This window comes from Balaenoptera physalus, assembly GCF_965194825.1.
Source record: "Balaenoptera physalus genome assembly, chromosome: 16".
NCBI classification, from domain to species: domain Eukaryota; kingdom Metazoa; phylum Chordata; class Mammalia; order Artiodactyla; family Balaenopteridae; genus Balaenoptera; species Balaenoptera physalus.
In genome coordinates, this window is record NC_138898.1 from 63,171,078 (window position 1) to 63,195,659 (window position 24,582).

At 47.3% G+C, this 24,582-nt stretch overlaps 1 protein-coding gene across 8 annotated transcripts in view; it reads left to right on the forward strand.

Moving 5' to 3' along the window:
• CLEC16A (C-type lectin domain containing 16A) overlaps nucleotides 1–24,582 on the forward strand; it is a 240,330-nt gene that overhangs the window by 16,435 nt on the left and 199,313 nt on the right. For all 8 annotated transcript variants that reach the window (XM_082429632.1, XM_082429633.1, XM_082429630.1 and 5 more), the window contains exons 3-9: nucleotides 56–189; nucleotides 8,930–9,078; nucleotides 11,819–11,924; nucleotides 13,693–13,816; nucleotides 16,516–16,690; nucleotides 18,140–18,193; nucleotides 21,296–21,409. In XM_082429632.1, the coding sequence (XP_082285758.1) occupies nucleotides 56–189; nucleotides 8,930–9,078; nucleotides 11,819–11,924; nucleotides 13,693–13,816; nucleotides 16,516–16,690; nucleotides 18,140–18,193; nucleotides 21,296–21,409 (856 nt within the window). The remainder of the gene's footprint in view (nucleotides 1–55; nucleotides 190–8,929; nucleotides 9,079–11,818; nucleotides 11,925–13,692; nucleotides 13,817–16,515; nucleotides 16,691–18,139; nucleotides 18,194–21,295; nucleotides 21,410–24,582) is intronic.

Here is a 24,582-nt window from a genome sequence, read left to right on the forward strand (position 1 = left end):
CATGCATTTCCACGTGTAGAAGCAGACCACTGACGCTTTCCCATTCTCTCCCCAGCTTCTTCCTGGAGAAGAACATGTTCGTCTTCTTCTTGAACATCCTGCGGCAGAAGTCAGGCCGCTACGTGTGCGTTCAGCTGTTGCAGACCTTGAACATCCTCTTTGAGAATATCAGTCACGAGACCTCACTTTGTAAGGACAGTCCTGACACTTGCCTCCGCACCTCTGAGTGTCAGCTGCATGTCGTTTGCCGTGGCGTTCATGTTGCTGTTTGAATGTCTGTGCTTACTGTGTGTCTCGGTGTGCTTGGGCTGCCATAGCAAAATACCCCAGGCTGGGCAGCTTAGACGACAGAAATTTATTTTCTCACAGTTCTGCAGGCTGGAAGTCCAAGATCATGGTGCCATCAGGGTTTCGGGTGAGGCCTCTCTTCCTGGTTTGTAAATGGCCACATTCTCTTTGTGTCCTCACGTGTTCTTTCCTCTGTGCACGTGGAGAGAGGGAGAGTTCCGGTGTCTCTTCCTTTTCTTAGAAGGACACCAGTCTTCTCAGATCAGGGCCCCACCCTATGACCTCATTTAACCTTAATTACCTCCTGAAAGGCTGCATCTCCAAATACAGTCATGGTGAGGGTTAGGGTTTCAGCATATGAATTTTGGGGGCACACAGTTCACTCCCTAATGTCATTTTTTTCCCCTGCGTGGTAGGGTGCTGTGAAGAGCTAAGAGAGGGCTCCCCTCTGCTGTCGTTCTGGGAGTGTTTGCATTTCTTCTTTATAACCTGTTATTAAAGAGCTTGGGTCGCTGAATAATAGGCCTACAGAATAAGCCATGGAAGCAGCAAGGTGAGGAGGAACGTGGCCAAGGAGCATGCAAGGGCGTGGCTTTGGCCCCTGACCTGCCTGCTTCAGTCCCACTGCCCGACTGACGAGGGTGTGACTCAGAGCCTCTTCCCGGCCCTCGATGAGCCCCGGGCTCTTCGTCTGAAACAACCAACCTGCGAGGCAGGTGCTGTCAGTGCCCTCATTTAACACCTAGAGAGTTTGAGTCACTGGCCCCAGGTGACAGCTCTAGCAAGGTAGGAGTTGAGAAGGGGTTTCAGCCCAGGTGAGCTAGCTCAGTGGTCCTCAACTAGGGGTGACTGTGCTCCCAGTGGACATTGTCAGTGTCTGGAGACGTTCCTGGGGGGCGGGCGCTACTGGCATCTAGTGGGTAGAGACCAGGGATGCTGTTAAACATCCCACAACACACAGGACAGCCCCCCACAATAAAGGATTAGTTAGCCCAAAATGTCAACAGTGCCAAGGGTTAGAAACCCTGGTTTAGCTCCTAATCCTCCGGGCTTGATCACGAGCTTTATTATTTCAAGGTGACTGCACCAAGCCCCAGGCCCTGCCTGCAGGAAGCAGGGAAGAGAAGACAAGAGATAGAATGTCTATGCCACAGGCAGGCTCTAGGTGCCCACGACAGGTTTAAAAAATTTCTGATGGGTGGAGAGAGGTAGAGATGGTGGCATTCCTCCTGAGGAGGGAGGAGGGAGGGATAGGAAAGAGCTGCTGACTGATGGCCATTAGATGGTGCTGCTGTCCCAGGAGACTCTCCTTACACTGCCCCATGTCTGTGAGTTGCCAAATGTGAGTTGACTCACTCTCCCTGAGTGGTTTCCCAACAGCTTTTGTTACCCTGGATATCAATTGCGTGTGGTTTCTGAAAACTCCGAGAGGGGAAGACCCAGCTCGGTGGTACGGGCCAGGGACGCAGACCCAAGCAGGTCCGAGGCCTGGTTCTGCCACATACACCCCATGTGTATTCCAGGGAGTGAACTCTCCAAGCTGCAGTTTCTGCATCTGTGAAGTAGAGATAATGCTAGTACCTGGTGATTAGAGTGGTTTGAGGATTGAGTGTGACAGTGGGTGTGCAGAGTGTAGTATGGGGTCTGGCAGGTGGAAGTGTCCAGTTAGAGTTGGTTTTATCATGAAATCCAGCATTCCCCCAAACTGACCTAAGAAAACACTGGTATGATTTATGTCTCTGATAACCCAGCTAACCCCAGGGCTACTGGATTGAAGAGGGGGTTGAAAATTCTGGGCTTTCTGGATCACGTGGCCTTTCTTGTACTAGGACTAAAAAGGGCGCTGTGCTATAAGAAAACCCAGGCAGATGCTGCTGGCCTTACAGGGAATTCATCAGAGTGCTTTCATAAGCTCTGCCAAAGCAGCAGAAATTACTCCCATTTTACAGAACTTGGATGTATGGGGGTGAGAAGGATGGGTGAGATTTGCTTTTATTTTTATTTTCTAATTATAGAGAGAAAATGTCCTCATTATGAAACAACAACAACAACAAAAATCAAACATTAAAAAACTGTAGGAAGCAAAAGTTCTATAGAATCTCACCCTAAGAGTTCAGTGGACACATACCATTTTGCTGTTTGTTTTATTTTTCCCAACTTACTAGCGTATCTTAGATTTTTCATAGTGTCCGTTCATGCATCCCTACCTTGTTTGGTTTAAGAGCTGCATCTTGCTGGGCCATAACTTGCTTAACATGACCATGGGCGTTTAGGTGGTTTCCGTATTTTCATTATTACAAGCAGCCATTTCACGAGTGCACCTGTTGCCTGTTGGGTTTGGTGACCTAAGTGACAGAAGGCCTGAGAGCCTGAGATTACTTGTAGACTCCTGGGTTTATTATAAAAGGATACCACAGAAAGCTGGCCACACAGTGAGGGGGTAGTAGAAAAATCCCAGTCGATTAATAGAGGCACCTCCGCCACCCCCATGGTGGCCTCACCGACCACAGAGGCATGTCGTGGAGGCCCTGGAAAAGTCCCTGCTGGGGAAGGATGGGAGCGTGTGGCTCTTCCACCTCAAGAGTGCAGCCAAGAAGCCCGGGGTTGCACATCTCAAGCTGCCAGCATAGGCGTCTGAGCCCCTGGTGGCCCGGCAGCCACTAACCAGTCACAGTGGGGCTAACATTCCTTCTCCGGCAAGCCCATTCATCCCCAGCCAACCACAGCTGGCAAGACAGAATGAAAAGAAGTGCTCGAGGCATCAGCATCACCTGGCTGGTTGTTACAGGTGTGGATTCTGGGTGGGTAGATTGTGGACTGTTCAGAGAACAGAATACTATATAGCAGAAAGGAAAAAAAAGGAGTGCACTGCTAGCACACATGCAGCAACATGGATAACTGGGACGTGGTGATGAGTGAAAGAGGCCAGACGCCAGAGGGGGCGTCCTGTGTGAGTCCAGGTATATGAAGTTCAAGATCAGGCAAAGCGAGTCAGTGGTGCTGGAAGTTAGGCTAGGGGCTGTCTTTGGGAAGAGAGGATTGACGGGGCAGGGGTGTGAGGGACCTTTCGGGGAGCTGGAAGTGCACTGTGCCTGATCTGGGTGGTGTATTTATTTGCAAAAATTCATCAAGCTGGACACCTAAGGTTTGTGAGATGTGTGCGTGTATATATATATATATATATATATGTGTATATATGTATATATATATATGTATATATGTATATATACACACACACACACACACACACACACACACACACACAGGTACGAGTACTTAAGATTCATATATATGTACATTTTCACATATATCAAGCTATACACTTAGACTTATGATATACGTAACCTCATTTTTTTTACAAGATATTAAATATAGTTCCCTGTGCTATACAGTAGGTCTTTGTTGTTTATTTTATATATAGTAGTGTGTATCTGTTAATCTCAAGCTCCTAATTTATCCCTCCCCCCACCCCTCTTTCCCCTTTGGTAACCATAAGTTTGTTTTCTATGTCTGTGAGTCTGTTTCTATTTTGTAAATAAGTTCATTTGTATCATTTTTTTAGATTCCACATATAAGTGATATCATAGGATATTTGTCTTTCTCTGTGTGACTTAATTCACTTAGTATGAAAATCTCTAGGTCCATCCTTGTTGCTACAAATGGCAGTATTTCATTCTTTTTTATGGCTGAGTAATATTCCATTGTGTGCTTTTGTGTGTGTGTGTGTGTGTATGTGTATGTGTATATATATATATATATACATATCACATCATCTTTACCCATTCATCTGTTGATGGACACTTAGGTTGCTTCCATGTCTTGGCTTTTGTAAATAGTGCTGCTGTGAACATTGGGGTGCATGTGTCTTTTTGAATTAGAGTTTTCATCTTTTCCAGATATATGCTGCCCAGGAGTGGAATTTCTGGGTCATATGCTAGTTCTATTTTTAGTTTGTTAAAGAACCTCCATACTGTTCTCCATAGTGGCTGCACCAATATACATTCCCACCAACAGTGTAGGAGGGTTCCCTTTTCTCCACACCTTCTCCAGCATTTGTTATTTGTAGACTTTTTGATGATTGCCCTTCTGACTGGAGTGAGGTGATACCTCATTGTAGTTTTGATTTGCATTTCTCTAATTAGCAACGTTGAGCATCTTTTCATGTGGCTGTTGGCCATCTGTATGTCTTCTTTGGAGAAATGTCTATTTAGGTCTTCTGCCCAATTTTTGATTCGGTTGTTTGTTTTTTTGATATTGAGCTGTGTGAGCTGTTTGTATATTTTGGAAATTAAGCCCTTGTTGGTCACACTGTTTGCAAATATTTTCTCCCATTCCATAGGTTGTCTTTTCATTTTGTTTATGGTTTCTTCTGCTGTGCAAAAGCTTATGAGTTTGGTTAGGTCCCATTTGTTTATTTTTGCTTTTATTTCTATTGCTTTGAAAGACTGACCTAAGAAAACACTGGTACGATTTATGTCAGATTTATGTCAGAGAATGTTTTGCCTATGATCTCTTCTAGGAGTTTTATGGTGTCATGTCTTATATTTAAGTGTTTAAGCCATTTTGAGTTTATTTTTGTATATTATTTTGTATATTTTTGTATATTTTCTAACTTCACTGATTTACATGCGGCTGTCCAGCTTTCTCAACACCACTTGCTGAAGAGACTGTCTTTTCTCCATTGTATTTCTTGCCTCCTTTGTTGAAGATTAATTGACTGTAGTCGTGTGTGAGTTTATTTCTGGGATCTCTATTCTGTTCCATTGATCCATATGTCTGTTTTTGTGCCAGTACCACACTGTTTTGATTACTGTAGCTTTGTAGTATTGTCTGAAGTCTGGGAGGGTTATGCCTCCAGCTTTGTTCTTTTCCCTGAGGATTACTTTGGCAATTCTGGGTCTTTTGTAGTTCCATATAAATTTTAGGATTATTTGTTTTAGTTCTGTGAAAGATGTTGTGGGTAATTTGATAGGGATCACATTAAATCTATAGATTGCTTTGGGTAGTATGGCCATTTCAACAATACTAATTCTTCCAGTCCAAGAGCATGGGATATCTTTCCATTTCTTTAAAGCATCTTCAGTTTCCTTTCTCAATGTTTTATAGTTCTCAGCATATAAGTCTTTCATCTCCTTGGTCAGGTTTATTCCTAGGTATTTTATTTTTTTTTGACATGATTTTAAAAGTGATTGTCTTTTTTTTTTTTTTTTAACTTTCTCCTTCTGATATTTTAGTGTAAAGAAATGCAACAGATTTCTGTATGTTAATCTTGTATCCTGCTACCTTGCTGAGTCCGTTTATCAGTTTTAATAGTTTTTGTGTGGAGTCTTCACGGTTTTCTGTAGAGAGTATCATGTCGTCTGCATATAATGACAGTTTTACTTCTTCCTTTCCAATTTGGATGCCTTTTATTTCTTTTTCTTGTCTGATTGTTGTGGCTAAGACTTCCAATACTATGTTGAATATAAGTGGTGAGAGTGGGCATCCTTGTCTTGTTCTAGAATTTAGTGGGAAGACTTTCAGCTTTTCACCATTGAGTATCATGTTGGCTGTGGGTTTGTCATAAATGGCTTTAATTATGTTGAGATATGTTGCCTCTATACCCACTTTGGTGAGAGTTTTTATCATGAATGGATGTTGAATTTTATCAAACGCTTTTTCCGCATCTATTGAGATGATTACGTGGCTTTTGTCTTTTCTTTTGTTGATGTGGTATATCACAGTGATTGATTTGCATGTGTTGAACCATCCTTGTGACCCTGGGATGAATCCAACTTGATCATGGTGTATGATCTTTTTTATATGTTGTTGGATTCGGTTTGTTGAGGATTTTTGCATCTATATTCATCAAAGACACTGGCCTGTAATTTTCTTTTTTGTTAGTGTCTTTGTTTGATTTTGGTATCAGGGTCATGGTGGCATCATAGAATGACTTTGGGAATGTTCCCTTCTCTACAGTCTTTTGGAAGACTTTGAGAAGGATCACTGTAAGTTCTTTTTATGTTTGGTAGAATTCCCCAGTGAAGCCATCTGGTCCTGGACCTTTGTTTGCAGGGAGGTTTTTTTTTGTTTTTTTGTTTGTTTGTTTAATTACAGATTTTATTTCACTTCTAGTGATCGGTCTGTTCAAATTATCTATTTCTTCTTGATTCAGTTTTGGTGGGCTGTATGTTTCTAGAAACTTGTCCATTTCTTCTAGGTTGTCCATTTTGTTGGCATATAACTCTTCACAGTATTCTCTTATGTTTTTTTGTTTTTCTGCAGTATCGGTTGTTATTTCTCTTCTTTCATTTCTTATTTTGCTTATTTGGGTTCTCTCTCTTTTCTTCTTGGTGAGCCTAGCCAGAGGTTTGTTGATTCTGTTTATCCTTTCAAAAAACTAGCTCTTGGTTTTATTGATTTTTTTTCTATTCTCTTTATCTCTCTTTTATTTATTTCCTCTCTGATCTTTATTATTTCCTTCCTTCTGCTGACTTTAGGTTTTGTTTTTTCTTCTTTTTCTTTTAGGTGGTAGGTTACGTTGTTTTTTGTTTTTTTTTTTTTTTTGAGATTTTTCTTGTTTTTTGAGGAAGGGCTGTATTGCTATGAACTTCCTTCTTAGGACTGCTTTTGCTGCATCCCACAGGTTTTGTGTAGTGCGTGTAACCTCATTTTTAAACATATTAAAATTCTTAGGACCCCACTTCAGATCTACTGCCTCCTCTCTTAATGTGGGACCCAAGATTGACCTCAGGAATTGTTATAGTTAGGAGATTTTGAAAACTACAGACATGACGTCCTACCTGCAAAGCCTGCTCTGAGACTGTGTTCTAAGGACCACGCTGCGGCCCCTCTCATGCCCCGTGCTCCTGGATGGCTCTTCGTGTTGTGTTTGGCGATTCTAGCCTTTTCAGTATACTGTGACTGGCCTAAGTTAGGTACCTCTTTGGCACCCAATAAAACTTACTGGTTTATTTCTGTTCCCCCCAAGAACGACAGTCACGGTGACCGGAGGACTGGCGGTGGAGGTTGGGAATCTCCAGGCTTTCGTGAGAAGATGCGGGGCGGCAGCTCACGGGATCGGGTGCTCCCTCTGTGCTCCTCGCTGTCCTCAGTGCTTTTTGCGCGTTATCTCCTTTAGTCCTCACAGCGCCCCACCAGGAAGGTCTTCTTATTCCTGTTTTCAGACAGGGAAGCTGGGGAGTGGGGCAGGTAAGTGTCTCGCCCAAGGTCACCCAGCTAGGAAGTGGCAGAGGCAGTGTGGGTCCAAGTTTACCTTTGAACCCAGTGCCTCTGAGATATGAGCGTGACAGGAAGCCCTGCAGGGCTTCTTAACACACAGAGTGCTGGGCCCTCCCAGAGATCTGAGTGGGAGGTCAGGGCTGGGGCCCAAGCCTCCGCACGTCTGACAAGCTCCTGTGCTGCCGGTCCCACGACCAGACTTTGAGAAGCAAGGCTCTGCCCCACCCTGCTCCCCCTGCCTCACCGCGTCTGCCCGTGGTACAGGTGTGGATCACGTCCTGCCTTTCCCCGTCTGTGGGGAGGCAGCTGGGATGGTACAGAGCCCACAGGCTGGCAGCCCGAAAGGCAGACAGTGGGCAAGGCAGCACTGGCTTCGCAGGGTAGCTGGTAAGGACTCAGAGGATAACGTGTCTGGCCAGGGCCCAAGGCCAGGATTGCAGACAGTGGGCCCATGGGTCGCAGTGGGTCTGTAGACCCATTTTCACTGGCCAGCACAGCTTTCAGAACGAGTTGATCTAGTGGCTGACATTTCAATACAGCATTATGATCTGTGTTTTCCAGCTTCCTCTGCACAGTTGGAAGCTCTCACCACGCTGGGCCTGCACTTCTGCAGGGGCTGGGCCCTGGCAGCTTAGCAGGGGTGGCTGCTCTCCTGTGGCTCCAGTGCCCACAGGGCCTCGTCATCCAGTTTTCATCCTTGGCCCCCATTAGTGCGTGGTATTAACACAGGGCATCGGACCTGAGTTTGAATTCCATCTCTGACTTACTGTCTCTGTGTCCTCGAGCAGGTTAATTAGCCTTAGTTTTTACTCATCTGCAAAACGAGGAAAACAAGGCCCACTCTGCAGCATCATCATGACAGTGAATGATAATGTAAAGCAGTCAGCCTGGTGCTGGGCAGGTAGTGGAGGTTCAGCCTCAAGTGGCCTTTATGAAATCATGTTGCCTTATAGGAAGGAAAAAAACCACGTGGAGCCCTTTGTGGCATTCGAGGGTGACAGTGTGACTTTTGATGGCAAAATGGGGCCAGCTTTTATAAGATACAGTGCAGCTTACCCTCATCCGTGGGTGGTTTGTGAAAATACCCAAATACCAGCTCGTCTGCCCCACCCCCCGGCTCTCTTGTTGAACTTTGCCAACAACGAAAGAAAATGCTCAAGTGTTCTTTTCTGTGGTGTGGGAGGCAGGGTGACCCGGCTTTTCTCTGGCATTGCTCTTGAACTTTCTAGTGACTACACATGGTGGCTGATTTCTTTGCTGGTTAAAGGTTAAGCTGCTCCCTACTAGCTTGACTGGTTCAAGTACTGATAGATTCTCATGGTCATCTGCTTGTTCCTGGACTTTCTCTGCTTGCCTTTCCTCGAGCATGAATTAACTAACCTGTTTTCTTTTGTGTGTTTTTTTTTTTTTCTCCCTCTAGATTATTTGCTCTCTAATAACTATGTAAATTCTATCATTGTCCATAAGTTTGACTTTTCTGATGAGGAGATTATGGCATATTATATATCGTTCCTGAAAACGCTTTCGTTAAAACTCAACAACCACACGGTCCATTTCTTTTACAATGAGGTAAGTAATTGCAGAGGGGCACATTTGGGTGGAAAGCTAGCCAATCAGAGCAGCCCCTTTGGTCTGGGTGACCTCTGTTTACAAAGCACTTATGCATTCACTGTTTCCTCATTTTCATAGCAACACTGTTTGACCTTGGCATGCTTTAAATTTTTTTTATTTAACAAGCTACCTTTTCCGTTTTTAATGTAAAATGCAATTTGCACTACCTGAGAGCATGATACTCTTGGTAGGGAGAAGTGCCCAGAAATTAACTTGGGGTCGTGTTCCTCTGCTGGCAAAACAGGAACTCCAGTCAGGCCCAGCTTTGCCACTTCCCTGCTGTGTGACCTTAGAGAAGTCCCAGTCCTCTGAGCCTCAGTTTCCTCGTCTGAGAAATGGGGATGATAGTTTCTACCTTGGAGGGTTTCCCAGGGGTTGAATTAAATGAGCTGATGTCTTCAAAGCGCCTAGTATGTACCTGGCTCCCTAAAACTGTAGCCATTGCCATGCCTTATAAGCTAAAATCCCTGGTATTCCTTGAGAGAATCACTAACAATTTAAATAAATAAATAGCCGTTGTTCTCACAATGAAGAGGAGCTTGAACAATCAGGTCAATTTATCTCACGTTCCAAAAGGTACAGATGGTGGCTGTCCTGGGGCTGGCTCATCCTGCAGCTCGACCGCTTCATCAGTGACCCAAGCTTTTCCATCTTCGTACTCTGCTGACCATACAGTTGGCATGTGTCTTGAGGCTCAACCTCTCATGGTCTCAGGATGGCCGCAGGAGCTCCAAACATCACATACTTACATGCCACTGCCGAAAAGCCTGATGAGATCACATCCCTTCTTGTGCCCCCTTCTAACTTTCCAAAAAACTTCTTTCCCAGAAGCCTCCCAGCAGACTTCCTTTCCTGTCTTGCGGGTCAGAATTCTGTCACATTTCTCTCACAGTGTGTCTGACATTGGGGAGCAGCGCTGGCAGGGCAGTTCTGGCTCAGTCTCTCACGAGGCTGCAGTCATCTGAAGGCTGGGTTAGGGTTGGGGGATCTGCTTCCAAGGTGGCTTGCTCACATGGCTGACCATTCGGTGCTGGCCGTTGGTGGCAGGCCTTGGTTACACAGGCTCCTCCAGGGTCCGCGTGAGTGTCCTCACAGCACGGCAGCTGGCTTCCCGTGGAACAAACGATCCTAAGAGACCAAGGCAAACGGTAATGCCTTGCAGGACTCGGCCTCGGAAGCCACATGCCATCACTTCCACTGTATTCTTTAGGCCGCACAGGCCCTGACTTAGCGTGAGAGGACGCACAAGTTGTGACTTCAGGAGGAGAGGGTCATTGGGCCGTCTTGGAGGCCACATGCTGTCTGCATGGCAGGTGTCTTCTGATCAGTGGTCACACGTGCTGCACAGCCTGTATTGGAAGTCAGACCATAGTCCCAAACATTTCCTCTGAGTTTGGGCAAAATTCATCTAGCTGTCTCCATGGGATGTGGCAACAGCAGCCTGCACCTTGACTTTCTTTGTCTAGATTTGTAGTGGCAAGAGCTGGCCTCAAAGGGGAGAAGTACTAGCTGCCAGTCACAAAGTGTGGGGCACTTTGGAAGATGGACATTGTGCGGCCCAGTGCCTGGCCCACAGTTGGTGCTCACTAAATGTGCCCAGAGACCAGAGGGGTGCGGTTCGCGTTCTCCCAGAGGCTCTCCCGGGCGGAAGAAAACCCACCTGCAAAGTTCAGACCAGAGAGGGAGCCCCATTCTTCCCCCGCTCGGGTGCAGCTGGGCTTCTGTGCACCTGGTGGGGAGGGCAGAATGTAGGGATTCTGGGGCCCGAGTGATGCTTCTGGAAGAGTATCCTGCTGATCCCCAGAGGAGTGGTAGGAGGCTGATTTTTGAGGTGGACTTAGTTTCCTTTTCTGTGGACCAGTGCAGTAGCTACCACCTGTGACGTGCACATCTGCTTCTAGTGCTCAAAGTGGCGTTGCCTTCATTAGACAGGTGTCACCTCGCTGAAGGTCATGGGTTCCCTCTTCCCCGCCCCTCACTGCCTGGGGGTGCCCTCCAGTCTGATCCGGAGCCATGTGGAAAATTGGCCAGAAGAGGGCAGCAGAGTGCGCGCAGCGTGCTGTAGCCCGGATCCTGTGTGCCTTTTCCTTAGGGCTCCATCAGTGGAGTTCTTTGGTTCTGAACTGTTTTGCTCTGTTCTGATGACCCCTTTTTAATGGCAGAAGATTCCCGAGACCCTCCTTTTCCATGATAATGTTTACACTTTTAGTGTTTCCAAATAGGGAAATATATATGATAGGTTCTGAATGTAGTCAGACTTTGCATTTGCCTTTTATTAGTAGAAGCGGCATCTAATAATAATACCTAGCATTACTACCGAGTGCTCGTTAGGTATCAGGTGCCAGGGTAATCACTGTACCTGAAATAATCTCATTTAATCCCAGCAACCATGAAGTGGGAATTATTATCCTCATTTTATAGATGAAGAATCGGAGGCTTAGAAATATTACATCACACAGCTAAGAAGTGGTAGGAAAGATTATGAACCCAGGCCTGGCATTTCCTAGACCCACTTCTGTTTCTTCCACGGTCTCACCTTCCCAACCCTCCCCACATTCCCCATTGGGAATGAACCACTGGCTTAAGGTTCACGTGGGTACCTTTTTACTGAAGTCTCTGATAGGATTCAGAAAGCTGGGGTAGGGGCCAGCCTGTCTTATGGGTCTGTAACTCATTTTCGGTACTTCTTGTGTTTTAGCACACTAATGACTTCGCCCTGTACACAGAAGCCATCAAATTTTTCAATCACCCCGAAAGTATGGTTAGAATTGCTGTAAGAACCATAACTTTAAACGTCTACAAAGGTAAGCTTCCTTATGAGCTCATGCCTCATGGGGTTTCTAACTTGACCGCTAGTGCTGGCTCTCCTGAGTCCGTACAAACAATTCTCTGGTGGTAACAGAGAGCTCATTTATTGTAGCTGGGGCTGCCTGTCTCATGAAAGGTTGTCATAATTGAACAGTTAGCTACCCCCTTACATAAATTTGTGTGCCACCACCTTCTCTATGCACACTTAGTTCTGCATGTTAAAGCCCTACTCGTTGCTGATACACAGAAGTCATGCATGTCCTAAAAGAGGCACATGTGGGACTCGGAGCGGCCATGTGATAATTAGGTAAGGCAAAGCTGTCTTTGAAACGTGAAAGTTAAATTCTTGCCTTTGGCCTGTAAAATATACTTAAGTATAGCCAGGGGGTATGTTATCTTTAAATAATGTATGAGAGCATTTCTTGTCGCAAACAGCAGGGGGCAGTATTGCATTCTCAACCGGCTACAAAGCCCAACAACAAATTCCTCCTTTCTCCCAAGAAGTACTTAATGCCCAAATCATTGCCTCCAGGAGAAAGCCCTTCCGTGGCTCCCCGCCTGCACTAGCACAAAGGCTGGCTGGACACGAGTTTGCCGACCTGGAATTGCCCTCCAAAGCTACGGCCGCTCTGCCTAACACCGGGGTTATTTCCCGTGTAGTCACCATCCTGGAGCTGGGACCCCATTTTCTCAGGGACCAATGTTTTGACCTTCATGAGTTATGATGTTATTAATTGAGATGACTCCTAATTGGGAGGGGAAGGGAGCTCCTCGGGGACTCACTCCAGCCTGGTTCTGCGGTTGCTTTAAATTGGAGAGCCTTCTAAGAGCCCAGAGGGGCCCATCCGGGGGTCGCAAACTGAGGACCTGAGGGCCAAATCCAGCTCTCAGACAGGTTTTCATTGGCTTAGATATTTTTTGAAAAAAAAAGTATAGTTGTCAATATTTCAAACTTGGGAGAGCTTGGGTAACAGTCTGGATTTCCGACTTGAAAATGTAGGTGTGGCTGCTTGGACCCACAGTCCTGCAGGGCAGTGGTGAGCTGACGCTGAGAAGCAGCTGCCCGCTTTGGGGTCAAGGCCTGCGCTCCCCCGTTCACCCACTGGGCCGGCTGGCTTCGCTCACCAAGTTGTTGTTGGCCAGCCTGCGGGCTTCTGAGTTTGCGACCTGGTCTGACCCCCAGTCTGGCCGCCTCAGGCTCTCTGCTCTCTGCTCTCTCTGCTCTCTTCTAACCTGTGTCTTTCTGTCTAGATGCCTCCTGCCCTAGCTCTCTGCCCCTCTGAGCAACTGTCTCACCCTCCCAGTTCCTAACCCTGTTAACTGTGGTCTGTTTTTTGCCTTTCCTTCAATGACGATTCCCGTGTTCCTTATTCCAGTGTCATGTAAGTTAATAACTTCTGGTTTTCTGCTTTCTTAACTTATCCTTACATGCAAATACAGGAAACTTGCTTGAGAATGGTATAGTTTTCACTGTAGTCTAGCTAAATGCACTGCTGATAAGTAGGCTTCCTAAAGCACTATTAATGTCTACCTTTATTAATTGATTTTATTAATTATAAAAATAACGTAAGAACTACCTTGATGAGTATAGTTTTCTGCATAAGGTAACCATTTTTAAGTATTTCCAGGAAAGACAGAAAAGATTCAGATTATAGTAGAGGGCTTTTTCATTGTGGTTTTGTTGTTGTTGTTGTTTTTTATATCCCCCAAGTTATATTTGGTAGCTTGACTTTTTTTCCCCTCTTCTTTTGTGGATTTTCTCAGTGGATAACCAGGCCATGCTGCACTATATCAGAGATAAAACTGCTGTCCCTTACTTCTCCAATTTGGTCTGGTTCATCGGGAGCCATGTGATCGAACTCGATAACTGTGTGCAGACGGATGAGGAGTAAGTGATCCCCCAGGGTGCCTGTTAGGTAGACAGAGTGCTTAGGGGAGAATTCCGTTTTTGTAGAGAAAAAATAAGCACTAGAACAAAACTTACCCACCTGTGTGTCTGCGGAATATGGACTTCCATACTCTGAAAGGTTCTGCCCATCTTTCCACTTTTCATAACAGTAGAAAGTTGGAAACAACTCAGATACCTCCCAGAGGGGAATAGGGTAAGTGAATCCAGTACATCCATAGATGGGGTGCTAGGCAGCTGGTAAAAAGATGAAGATGATCTGCCACTGGTGAATGGATAAACAAAATATGGTATTTGCGTGCAGTGGAATAGTATTTGGCGATAAAAAGGAATGAAGTACTGACACATACACCATGGATGAACCTTGAAAGCATTATGCTCAGTGAAAGGATGCAAGGGACCACCTAGTATATGATTCCACTTATATGAAATGCCCAGAATAGGCAAATCCATAGAAACAGTAGATTAGTAGTTTCCTAGGGCTGGAGGAGGGGTGTGTGGGGGGGGGGAATGAATATACTAAAACACATTAAATTGTGTACTTTGGGTGAAGTTTTTGGTATGTGAATTATATTTCAGTAAATCTGTTAAAAAAAAAAAAAATTAAGTTGGTGATGAATAGAAGTTCCAGAACAGGATTTCTCAGACTCTGCACTATTGACCTTTTGAACTAGGCAATTCTTTGTGTGGGGCGTCCTGTGCATTGTAGGGTGTTCGGCAGCATCCCTGGCCTCCACCCCCTGGATGCCAGTAGCCTCCCCTTTCCAATTGTGAAGACCAAAAATGCTTCCAGACGCTGCCAGATGTCTCCCTTAAGGAAAAATTGTATCAGTTGAGAACCACTGCCCCAGGGTGACAGCTTCGCACAGATCTGGTAAGAGGCGCACCTAGATGGGGTCAGGACGATGAAGGGACTCAGGAAGGAGGTCTCCTGGGGGCAGAGGGCGAGAGAGAGAGAGAGAGAGAGAGAGAGAGAGAGAGAGAGAGAGGGAGAGAGAGAGAGAGAAAGGCGGGGGGTGGGAAATATCAGCTTCCATATTGGGAAAGAAGCAAGGCGAGGTGGATGGCAGATCTGACGGGGCGTTTGGGAGCATAAGGACCCATATAGATATGGATAGTCATGGATATGAGACATAATGAGACACAACTCCAGAAAGAACAGAAAGTTATACAAGGAAGGAAGTGAACTCCTGGTCCTCCCTGGGGCTCTGCAGCGAATGGTTATAATGTCAACGCCAGTTGCTGATGACTGCTGGGTGGGGAAGGGTGGAGGGAACACAATAAAAGGAGGTCATTATGTAACATCTAAAATGGCTCAATCGCAAAATAGAGGTCCTTGTAGATTTTCTAGAAATACAGGAGGAACTATCCACAGAGACGCCTAAAAGAGTTGAAAACCGCTTCCTCTGGAGAGTGGGCAGGGGTTGGGGAGGCGGGGCCAGGAGCTGCTGCGTTTTATTATCAGCTCATCAGTACTATTCGATTTTTAAATCCGTCTGCATGTATTACTTAGATATTTTTTAAACTAAAGGTTTAAAAAGTGAAGTGCATTAAAGATCCTGCTGAAGGAAAATGGACACAGTATCTTATTAAGTGCAGGGGAGGGGTTGCAAAACACTGTGTATAAATGTTCTAGGTCCCATGGGAGGTAGATTCATGGGTACTCATTATACCCTTAGGCTTTACAATGTGTATTTGCTGTAAATATTTACTAAACATCTTATTAAAGCATAATAAGGAATAATTATCCAAAATTATGTAAAAGAAGCAAAATTGATCCTGTCCTTATTTTTTTTAAAAAGCATATGTGATTAGATGGATAGATATGTAGCACCTGCCTTTTAGACGTGACTATAGGGAGACGTGGAAATAACGTAATATTATCTGTTAGTGGTGGGACTAGGAGACCTTGATTTCTTTTTGCTTTTATTTTCTTCGTCTGTCTTCTACAATGACCATCTATTGCTTGAGTAATAATCATAATAAAAACAAAAGGTCTTATGGTAGCTAGATTGCTCTTTGCAACAGATAACGCTTTGGGGGAGGTGAAAGTGCCCCATCGGCTGTTTCAAGGCTTCGTCCTTGGCAGAGACCGATCCACTCGTGGGGCCTGGCGGCCCCAGTGCCTGTTGCTTCACTGGAAGAAGGCAGGGCCTCCTGGGGCTTGGGGTGGGGGTGTCACGTCCTTGCGCTGTGCCCCCCATACAGACAGGGCCTGTGGGTTGGACGCAGCTGCTGAGGCCTGCTTCTCTCTTCAGAACTCCTCTGGAGCATTTTAATTATCGAGGATTTATCGTTCCATTAATGCTGCTTATCTTGGGAGCCAAGGGATCTTGCCGCTTGGACTAGTGGCTGCTCTTGTTTGAAATGGCTTGCTAAGAGCTTCATTGGGTTTTGCTTTGTTTACCCCTTTTGTTTTGGGCTGTTGTGGTGATGGTGGGGTGAGTTGTACTGAGGCCCCCAGAAAGTGGGGGGACCCCATGAGTCCCCTAAAATCGAATGCAGCGGACCTGTCCGTTCTCTCTTTCTGTAATCCACTGGTAGGGCCAGGATGGGTGTCTCTCGAGACTGGCTCAAATATTTGTTTGTGATGAAGTGCCACCTGCGACCTAAGTCTCAGGCCATTGGTTCTAGGCTCTGAGCTTTGGCGTCCGGGCTGAGATGGGCGTTTCTCCCGGCAGGCACCGGAACCGGGGGAAGCTGAGTGACCTGGTGGCTGAGCATCTGGACCACCTGCACTATCTCAATGACATCCTGATCATTAACTGCGAGTTCCTCAACGACGTGCTCACAGACCACCTGCTCAACAGGCTCTTCCTGCCGCTCTACGTGTACTCGCTGGAGAACCAGGACAAGGTGGGCCGGGCTGAGGGTCGTCTGTAGGAGGGGAGGAGCAGTCACCCCAATAGGACGGGGCTTTGCAAGGGACCAAGGCTTTGAGCCTGAGGGAGATTCTTTTCAAAGCACGCTGGCTTCCCTTTCCTTTCCTCTTATTTCCTGAGAGGGGGTGGAAAGAAAGGGAGAGAGAGACAGAGTATATGAGTGTGCGTTGCGTGTGTGCATGTGGACTGTAAATGAATGAGAAAAGATTACTGACATCACAAGGAAACAGGAAACCTCTACAAATTCAGGCTTTTGGTTTCTATGCATCCTTCTCTTGAGGTGTTCTCATCCCTGGTAAGTTTTTCAGAGAGTTGCCAGAGCTAATTGATTTGGAGAAGATCCAGCCAGCCGCAAAACTCTCACAGAATGGACAGGAGGGGACGGAGCGCACCTAGGAAAAGACCCCGGGGCAGTGACTGTCCACAGTCACAGGCTCGAAGCCCTTGTGGGGACGGAGCCTGTTCAAGCGCACATCCTCGGGCGCCCTCTCCCTCCTCTCCGGGATGCTGGCTCGGTGGGTCTGGAGTGGACCGGGAACCTGGCCCGCAAGTGATGCTGAGCTGGTGGTTCTCTTTGCCCCCGTGAGAAATGCCACTTCCAGGAGGGGAGACCTTCGGCCGGTACCTCTAAGAGTTAAGGGGCAGAGGCCTTGGCAGGAGGCGGGACAGAGCCAGCTGGTTACTCTGCAGGGGCTTCGGCCTCTGCAGATGTGTCCCAAGGAGGTCTAGCTTGCTTTCTGGAGATGGATCATGGGGCTTCTTGTTAAAAATAAGGGAATAAAAGAAAATTGCAACCCTAACGAGATCTGCCAGCTGCAGCTCTGGGAGGCAGAGAGAAAGCATGGGAATTGGAGTTTTCAGACGTGGGTTCAAACTCTGCCTCTTCCCTTTCCTCATTCTGTGACATTGGATGAGGCAGTCAACCTGCCTGAGCAGAACGAGGGTCCTGAAGATCCTCACAGGGTTGGTGGGAGATGGAGCTCGTTGAAGCCCAATACAAATGAGGGGCTTCTCGGAGGCCAGAGTGCCCCAACTTCTCCCTGCCCCTCTCCTGAGAACAGGCCCCTGGGGCCTCTCCTGCTGGGCTTCAGGCTCTCGGTGCCCAAACTGGGGGAAATTAGCATTCTTGGTAATTTAAGGAGCTAGTTCTTCTCTCGGGTCCAGCCTCTAATCCGTGACTCATGGTGAAAGATTTCTCAGGTGGAAGAATAGCGGCCTTGCAAATGGTATCGGACAGGATTAGGTTGTGAACTTATTTTGCAGGGTGGACTTTGCCACCAGGAAAGAAGAACCTTAGGGTCTTGGAGGAAGTCAGGGTGCTGGGCGCTGCTCCTTCAGACAGATGGCTTCTGGCTTCATGGATTTTGTGCTGCTCACATGTGTAACCCAGGTTTCTCTGTCTCTTTCCCCCAACCTTCACCAGGGAGGAGAACGACCGAAAATCAGCCTGCCGGTTTCTCTCTACCTTCTGTCCCAGGTACGTCTGATCGTTCACCTGTGTCCCCACCACATTGGGGGTCCTTGGAATGCTGCTGCCTTTCAGAAATTTCCCAGGCCACATTGCCCCATCTTCTCTCTCTGTGTCCCCCATCTTGAAATGAAATAACAGCACTGAGTAGAGGTGCTATGTATCTTCTTCGTGGTGGTACTTGGAAATTCAAGGAGAAATAAATCAAACCTGACACATATGTAGTTGGTTTCTACTGTGGGGCCTGAGGTTTCCAAAACAACCAAGGAGTATTCTAAAAACCCTGGAAATGTGGGCTGGGTGGCCCCTGTTCTCGGCCATATTGAAATAAGCCCCAAACTGCAGGACCCAGTGTGTGTACACACACAGCAACCGTGGTTTAACAAACTTCTACTAATGAGGCTGCTTTTAAAGGCTTTTGTCATGTTTCTAGTTCCCAGATTACCTTCTGGAAGGTGTCTTGTAGCAGCCTTAGCACCCAGATTTGTGTCTTGAGCCAATTTGTCTGCCTCCCCCTCTTAAACAAATGTGTTTCCTTCTCGTAATTATATAATATTTACAAGAAGGGAAAAACTCCATGGTGACCCAGTTACATAACTTTAAAAATATTTTTATTACAAGCATTCCAGACTCTCAGGCCATCTCATTAGATTGTCAAGTAGTCAGACGTTTGACCAGAGCTCTGTTCCCACTTTTGCAGTGGCCCAGGTATTTATTTGCTTTGCTGAGAGCATGTCCTTCTCACTTGGTCCCTGGGCCGTTTCGAGTTTGAGGCGGGTCTGTCTCCCGTTGGCCTGAGAAGAGAGATGCAGACCCGGCCTCTTCTCAGTGGCCGGGCCAACCAGGATCCGCATGTGGCCGGCTCACGTTGCTCCCGGAGTCTTGTTCTGGGGGCTCTGTTTGCTCAGAGCTGCACGCCGACTCCTGAATGCCCCTCTGTGCGATGGAGCTCCGTGCAAGCCCCAGCCCCTCCTGGCAGCAATTTCCGGCACCTCATTACGAATCCGCCAGCTTCTCCTGCTTGGGATTCTGGGAGTCTGGCAGGACCCGAGCAGGCCAGATGCTGAGCCACAGGAATCCCATGGCAAGCGCCCCCAGGACCCTTCAGCTGCTGGTACTACACCCCGAGGAGCACGGGGGTCAGGCCACACTTTTTCTCCGAGAACCTGTTTTCTCCTGCTTTCCTCCTGAAGGACCAGCAGCTCAGGCACCTAATTACTTGTTTCAGTCTCTCACAAAAAGCATTGTCATTGGCGTTCCTCAGCCTGAGTAAAGGGTCTCGCTCCCCTGCATTTCCATGGAGCTTTATGATCACGTTGCCCGAATGTGTGAAAACCTCGAATTGGGTATAAATCCCGGTCCTTAATTAAACTCTACATCAGAACATCCTTACAAATTATTTTACAAGCATTGCTACTAAACCAAGAAAATTCACATTAACGACGTTAATTTGGTGTGACGAGGATGCTGTCCAGCTGAAACTAAACCACCACTGGGGACGAGAGCGTGACTCGGGCAGGCTGGCCCAGCCTTTCGAGTCTGGCCCGCACACGCTTCCACGTACCTTGCAGTGACCAGCCCTCCCCAGGCTTTTCTCCATCCAGAGCCCAGGAGGGAACGAACACCATGTGTGTCCACAAGGGCCCTTGTCACGCAGGCCTTAGCAGGTGCTCACTGAATGTTTGTGGACTGAATTCCTTCGTCATCATCATAGTCACCCATGCTTGAATGCCTGCCTCAGCCCTGGATGTAGGCTAACCCATTTGGTCATACTGTCTAGTCTATGATAGTGTTTCTTTGGTGTTTTAAAAACAGGTGTGCTTTTTTTGTTGTTTTAAGGTAGGTATCACATTTGTCTATTCTGCCTGTACCTTTAATCTGAATTGTATTTATTTTTTTGAACAATATATTCACCCTACTCAAACAGTACAAAATAACATGTAGGGAAAAATCTCCCTCTTACCTCTGTCCCCCACACACCCAGTCCCGCTCCCCAGAGGCAGCCAGTGTTTTAGTTCCTTCCAGAGATGGGGAGAACTCTGCCAGGGGTTCTCAACTGGTGGCGATTTCGCCCCACCCTGGGGGACGTCTGGCAGTGCCCGAAGACATTTCTGGTTGTCACGCCTGGGGGAGGGGCTGCGGCTGGCATCTAGTGGGTGGAGGCCAGAGATGCTGCCAGATATCCTCCAGTGCACAGGACAGCCCCCCACAGCAGAGATGTGTCGCCTGACAGTAGTGCCGAGGATTCGAGACCCTGTTCCCTGGATATATAAGCAACTACAAATGGGCGCACACACCCTCTGATATACAGATGGTCCATACATCCCACACTGCACTGCGGTACCGTGTTGCCTTTGCATTTTAAAAGAAACCAGCAGGTGTGTCTGAGCCAGCTTTGCAAGGCGGTTTCGGTACCCTGATTCCTCAAGCCATTCCTCTGAACGCTGGGCAGCAGGGTGGGGTGGCCGGGCCATCCCAGACAGCCCAGCACCTTCTGATGTTGCCTCCTGGCACGACTCGGTCTGTCTCTGGCCTGTGCGGCTTTTCCTCCCCATGGTTTCCACACCTCCCAGTGCTGCCCTGGAATTCTGGTGCGCTCAAACCCACCGCAAGGGTCAGAGCTCATTCCAGGGATGGGATCTCCGCATAGACATCCTCTGCCAAGTCCTTGATTGGAACGGGGCTCGCCAGCCCCTTCTGTGTAACCGAAGTGCTGGGCCGGTGCCTCCTAGTCTTAATCCTAATCGGATTTGACACTGAAATGCCTGTGGAGAGGAAGGAGGGTGTGGGTTTGGCGCTCCCTTCCCACATTGCTCCACTTCAGCCAGATTTGGCTGCAGCCGGCCTGAGGGACAGTCTCGCTTTAATGCACTTCCTTCCGCCAAAGAACAGCCAGCCAAATAGGTAACAGTCTGAAAGACGGAGGGCCCAACTCTAGAAGGAGAAGAGTAGAACTGGTTTCTCCCCAGTGTGACCCATTCTTTGGGTTTTGCATCACCGGGATTGCTGCTGAGACTCATGTAGCCCAGCCTTGTTGTTTCAGATCAAGGAAGGAAGAGGTTGAAAGTCTGCACACTTTAATGTGCATCCCATTTTTTTTCCCCTCACCAGGTCTTCCTAATTATACATCACGCACCCCTGGTGAACTCATTAGCTGAAGTCATTCTGAACGGCGATCTGTCTGAGACGTACACTAAGCCCGAACAGGATGTTCAGAGAAGCTGTGTAAGTCATTAGTGGGGGACTGTCTCGAGACCCTGATAAAAAGCCATTGCTCATTTTGTTAATGTGTGTTTCTTTAAAACCAGAAACCAACATTCTGCTTATTACAGCACTGATGATGCATAAGCTGTTCTGGGACTCAGGGAACCTAAGCAGTCTTGACATGCACACCCAGAAGAATCTGGGGTCGGGTACTAAGAGTGGATGTGACTGAGCGTATGTTATTGAACGTGGAATTGTCCCGTTCTGGGCCTCAGGTTGTGTATCTGTGAGACACTGTTATTGGGTCCGAATGAGAGAATACTTTGTCCGAGGCACCAGCATCTGCAGAGGATGGGCAGGGAGCATCTGTGAATGACACAGACCCCATGAGAGGGTAGTAGGGAGCAGTGGGGACTGTGACAAATTGGAGGGTGTCTGTGTCCTTTGTGAGCAGCCGTTGCTCACCCCAGCCTGCAGTTGTTCTGCAGGAACGTGGATGCTGTATTGCCAGGTTTTCTCATGTTTCTAGAGACACTGGAAAGCTGCATTTTTAGGCAGATACTCCCAAGTTTTAAATTATCACCACCTGTGGCCTAAACAGCATGTTTGTGGTTTGTGCATGTTTGTGCTCTGCTCAAGGGAAACCCTGATCACCAGGGCGATGGCTCCTCCCGAGGCTTTCCCTGCTTGGCCCTGTGTCTTGCCTGCCTTCCCTCCTCCCATCCTGTTCACGCACACACTGAGCTCCAGGCTACCTCAGTCCTGGCCCTGCTTGCTTTTTCCCCAGCGTGCCCTGTGCTTTCTTCCCTCCACACCTGTGCCCTTAACCCTACCCACTGCCTGGAAGGCCCTTGCTCCTGGCTCCCTCTCGTTAAAGGTCTTGCCTGCTCTGAGCAGGCGTCTTGTCTGTCATTGGATCTGCTGCAGCATAGGCTCCACACACATGTCTGAAATGAGAGGCGTTTACACAAAGGCCGTTTGATGAGAGCTCTGTCTCTGCAGCCCGGGTCTCAGTGGGCACGCAGGTGAAGGGGCTGGGCTTACCCTTGGGCAGCCGACTCTGTGGTCATAGCTGAGCGAGCGGGTGGAGAGTGATCCCGGAGCGCGAAGGGCCAGCACTGCCTGGAGTACAGTCACAGGAGGCCCCTGCCCGTCTGGTCTTTCCGGTGTACAGTGTCTTGGCCGGGCCACTGTGCTTTTTAAGGCTCATTAGAGCCTCGGAAAAGGTTTCCAGAAACCTTCTGTCCTCATTGGTGGTGGCGTTAGTTCAGCTGAATTGAATGGGGCCTTGTCATGGTTCTTGTGCGGCCTATCCCTTCTTTGCTTCATTCAAGAAGTATTTATTAAGCCCCTTCTTTGGCTCAGGCATCATGCTAGCTCGGGGGATATACAAAACCTGGATAGCCTCTGTCACGCTGGAGCTTTACAGTCCAGCAGGAGAGACAGACTGTGATTAAGCTTACAAACAAGTGTACTATCTCAAGTCTTATATGTGCTCTAAAAGGAAGGAGTAGTGTTTGGTGAGAGGATTTAACCTGGAAGTGAAGGGGGTGACGAGCGATGAGTAGGAAGGACTCCCGTAGCGGCCCATGTTGTGACAACACATGGGCTAGAGAATGTGGAGCTGACTTAGTGTTGATGCAGCTGGAGATATTTCTTTGCAACTTTCTTAAACTCGCTTTTGCTGAATGAATGCAAGTAATGGAACGTTGAGTCAGAAGAATCAGCAGGGCCTCCGGGCAGGGCTGCTGAGGACCCCTCCAGCCAGCGGGTCACCCTGGGCAAGTCGTTTTACCCCATTTAGAAAACAGCAAGTGTAGGTCCCACTCGGGAGGGCCGTGGTGAGGATGGGGAGAAGGTAGATTTCAAGTGCCCATCAAGTGCTTGACAGGCTGCAGTCTGGCCCTCAGAGCTGTTTGGTTTGGTCTTCACAATGTTTGAAAGAAAATTTTATGAATCGCCAACTTTAACATTTGGGAAGTTTCACATGAAAGTCCAGATTTCAGGATGGTTTTGAACAGTCGGAAGATCTGGTCCCGGCTGTGCGTATGTTCCTGCAGGAAGCTTCTCAGAAGCCGCCCCCGTCAGATGAGGCATGTGTCTGCCGTCAGATTTGCCCAGTCCGCCCCCACCCAGCCTGCTGCTAACTCATACTACATTTATGTTAATAACAGACCGGAATGGAGTGGGTTCCTTTGGACTTTGTTTTGTCACATGATTTCCAGAGCCCAAGGTAGCTGCTAATGGCTCATTGCACAATGTCTGTAAGACCTATAAGACCCTCGCTGCTGAAGTTAGACCTGGTGTTCCAAGAGGTGGACCCAGAGACTGTTGGGGTGCTTGGGTTTGCAGGTTTTTTTCATTGCAATTCATTGACGTGCAGTTGCAGGAAATAATACAGAGAGATCCCTTACCCTTTCCCTAGTTTTCCCCCAGTGGTGACATCTTGCAAAACGCTAGTACAATGTCACAAGCAGGATATTGACATTGATACATGGGGGATTTGCAATTAGAGCAAAAGCAAATTGCAGGAAGTTACTGGTGACCTCTCAGCTTAGGATACCCACTTTAGTTGAACCCTCTAATTGGCGGGATTGTCTAGGAGATCTGTTCTTTTTCCCAATGACCTCCCCTTGGGATGAGTTCCTGCCTCCGCTGTGATAGATGCACGGCGCTCGTGTGGTGGCCGCCTGAACTGAAAATGAGATTCTTTTGAGTGTGGAAGGAATTGCCAGCCCAAGTGAAAGTGTCAGCCTTCTACTTCCGGTTATTGCCTTTCCCTGGGTGTGAAGTCGAAGTTTGTTGTATTCTGACGACTGCAGTTGAAATTCGGGAAGAGTTTATCTCATCTATGACTTGTTTGACAATAGTCCCGGTAAGATTTACCTTCCTTCCCTCTGAGCAAGAACTGTCTCCTATTGTTTCCTGCCTAACTCGGATGTGGTTTGATCATGCTTGTTTTAAGTTTCTTGGTCTTTTTTAACCTACTTTCTCCTTCCCGTAATTTGTAGATAAGTTACTGGTATTGCTTCATTTTACCAGCAGACCTTTCACAAAACCAAACCAAAATTGAAGAGAAAGAAGCAGAGGGGAGAGTAGAGTTATTTGAAAAGTCTGTAATTTAGGGTTAAATTGAAAACACATCGGCATGGTTAGATAAATGTCTAATTGAAATTCATCTGTGCATTAAAATC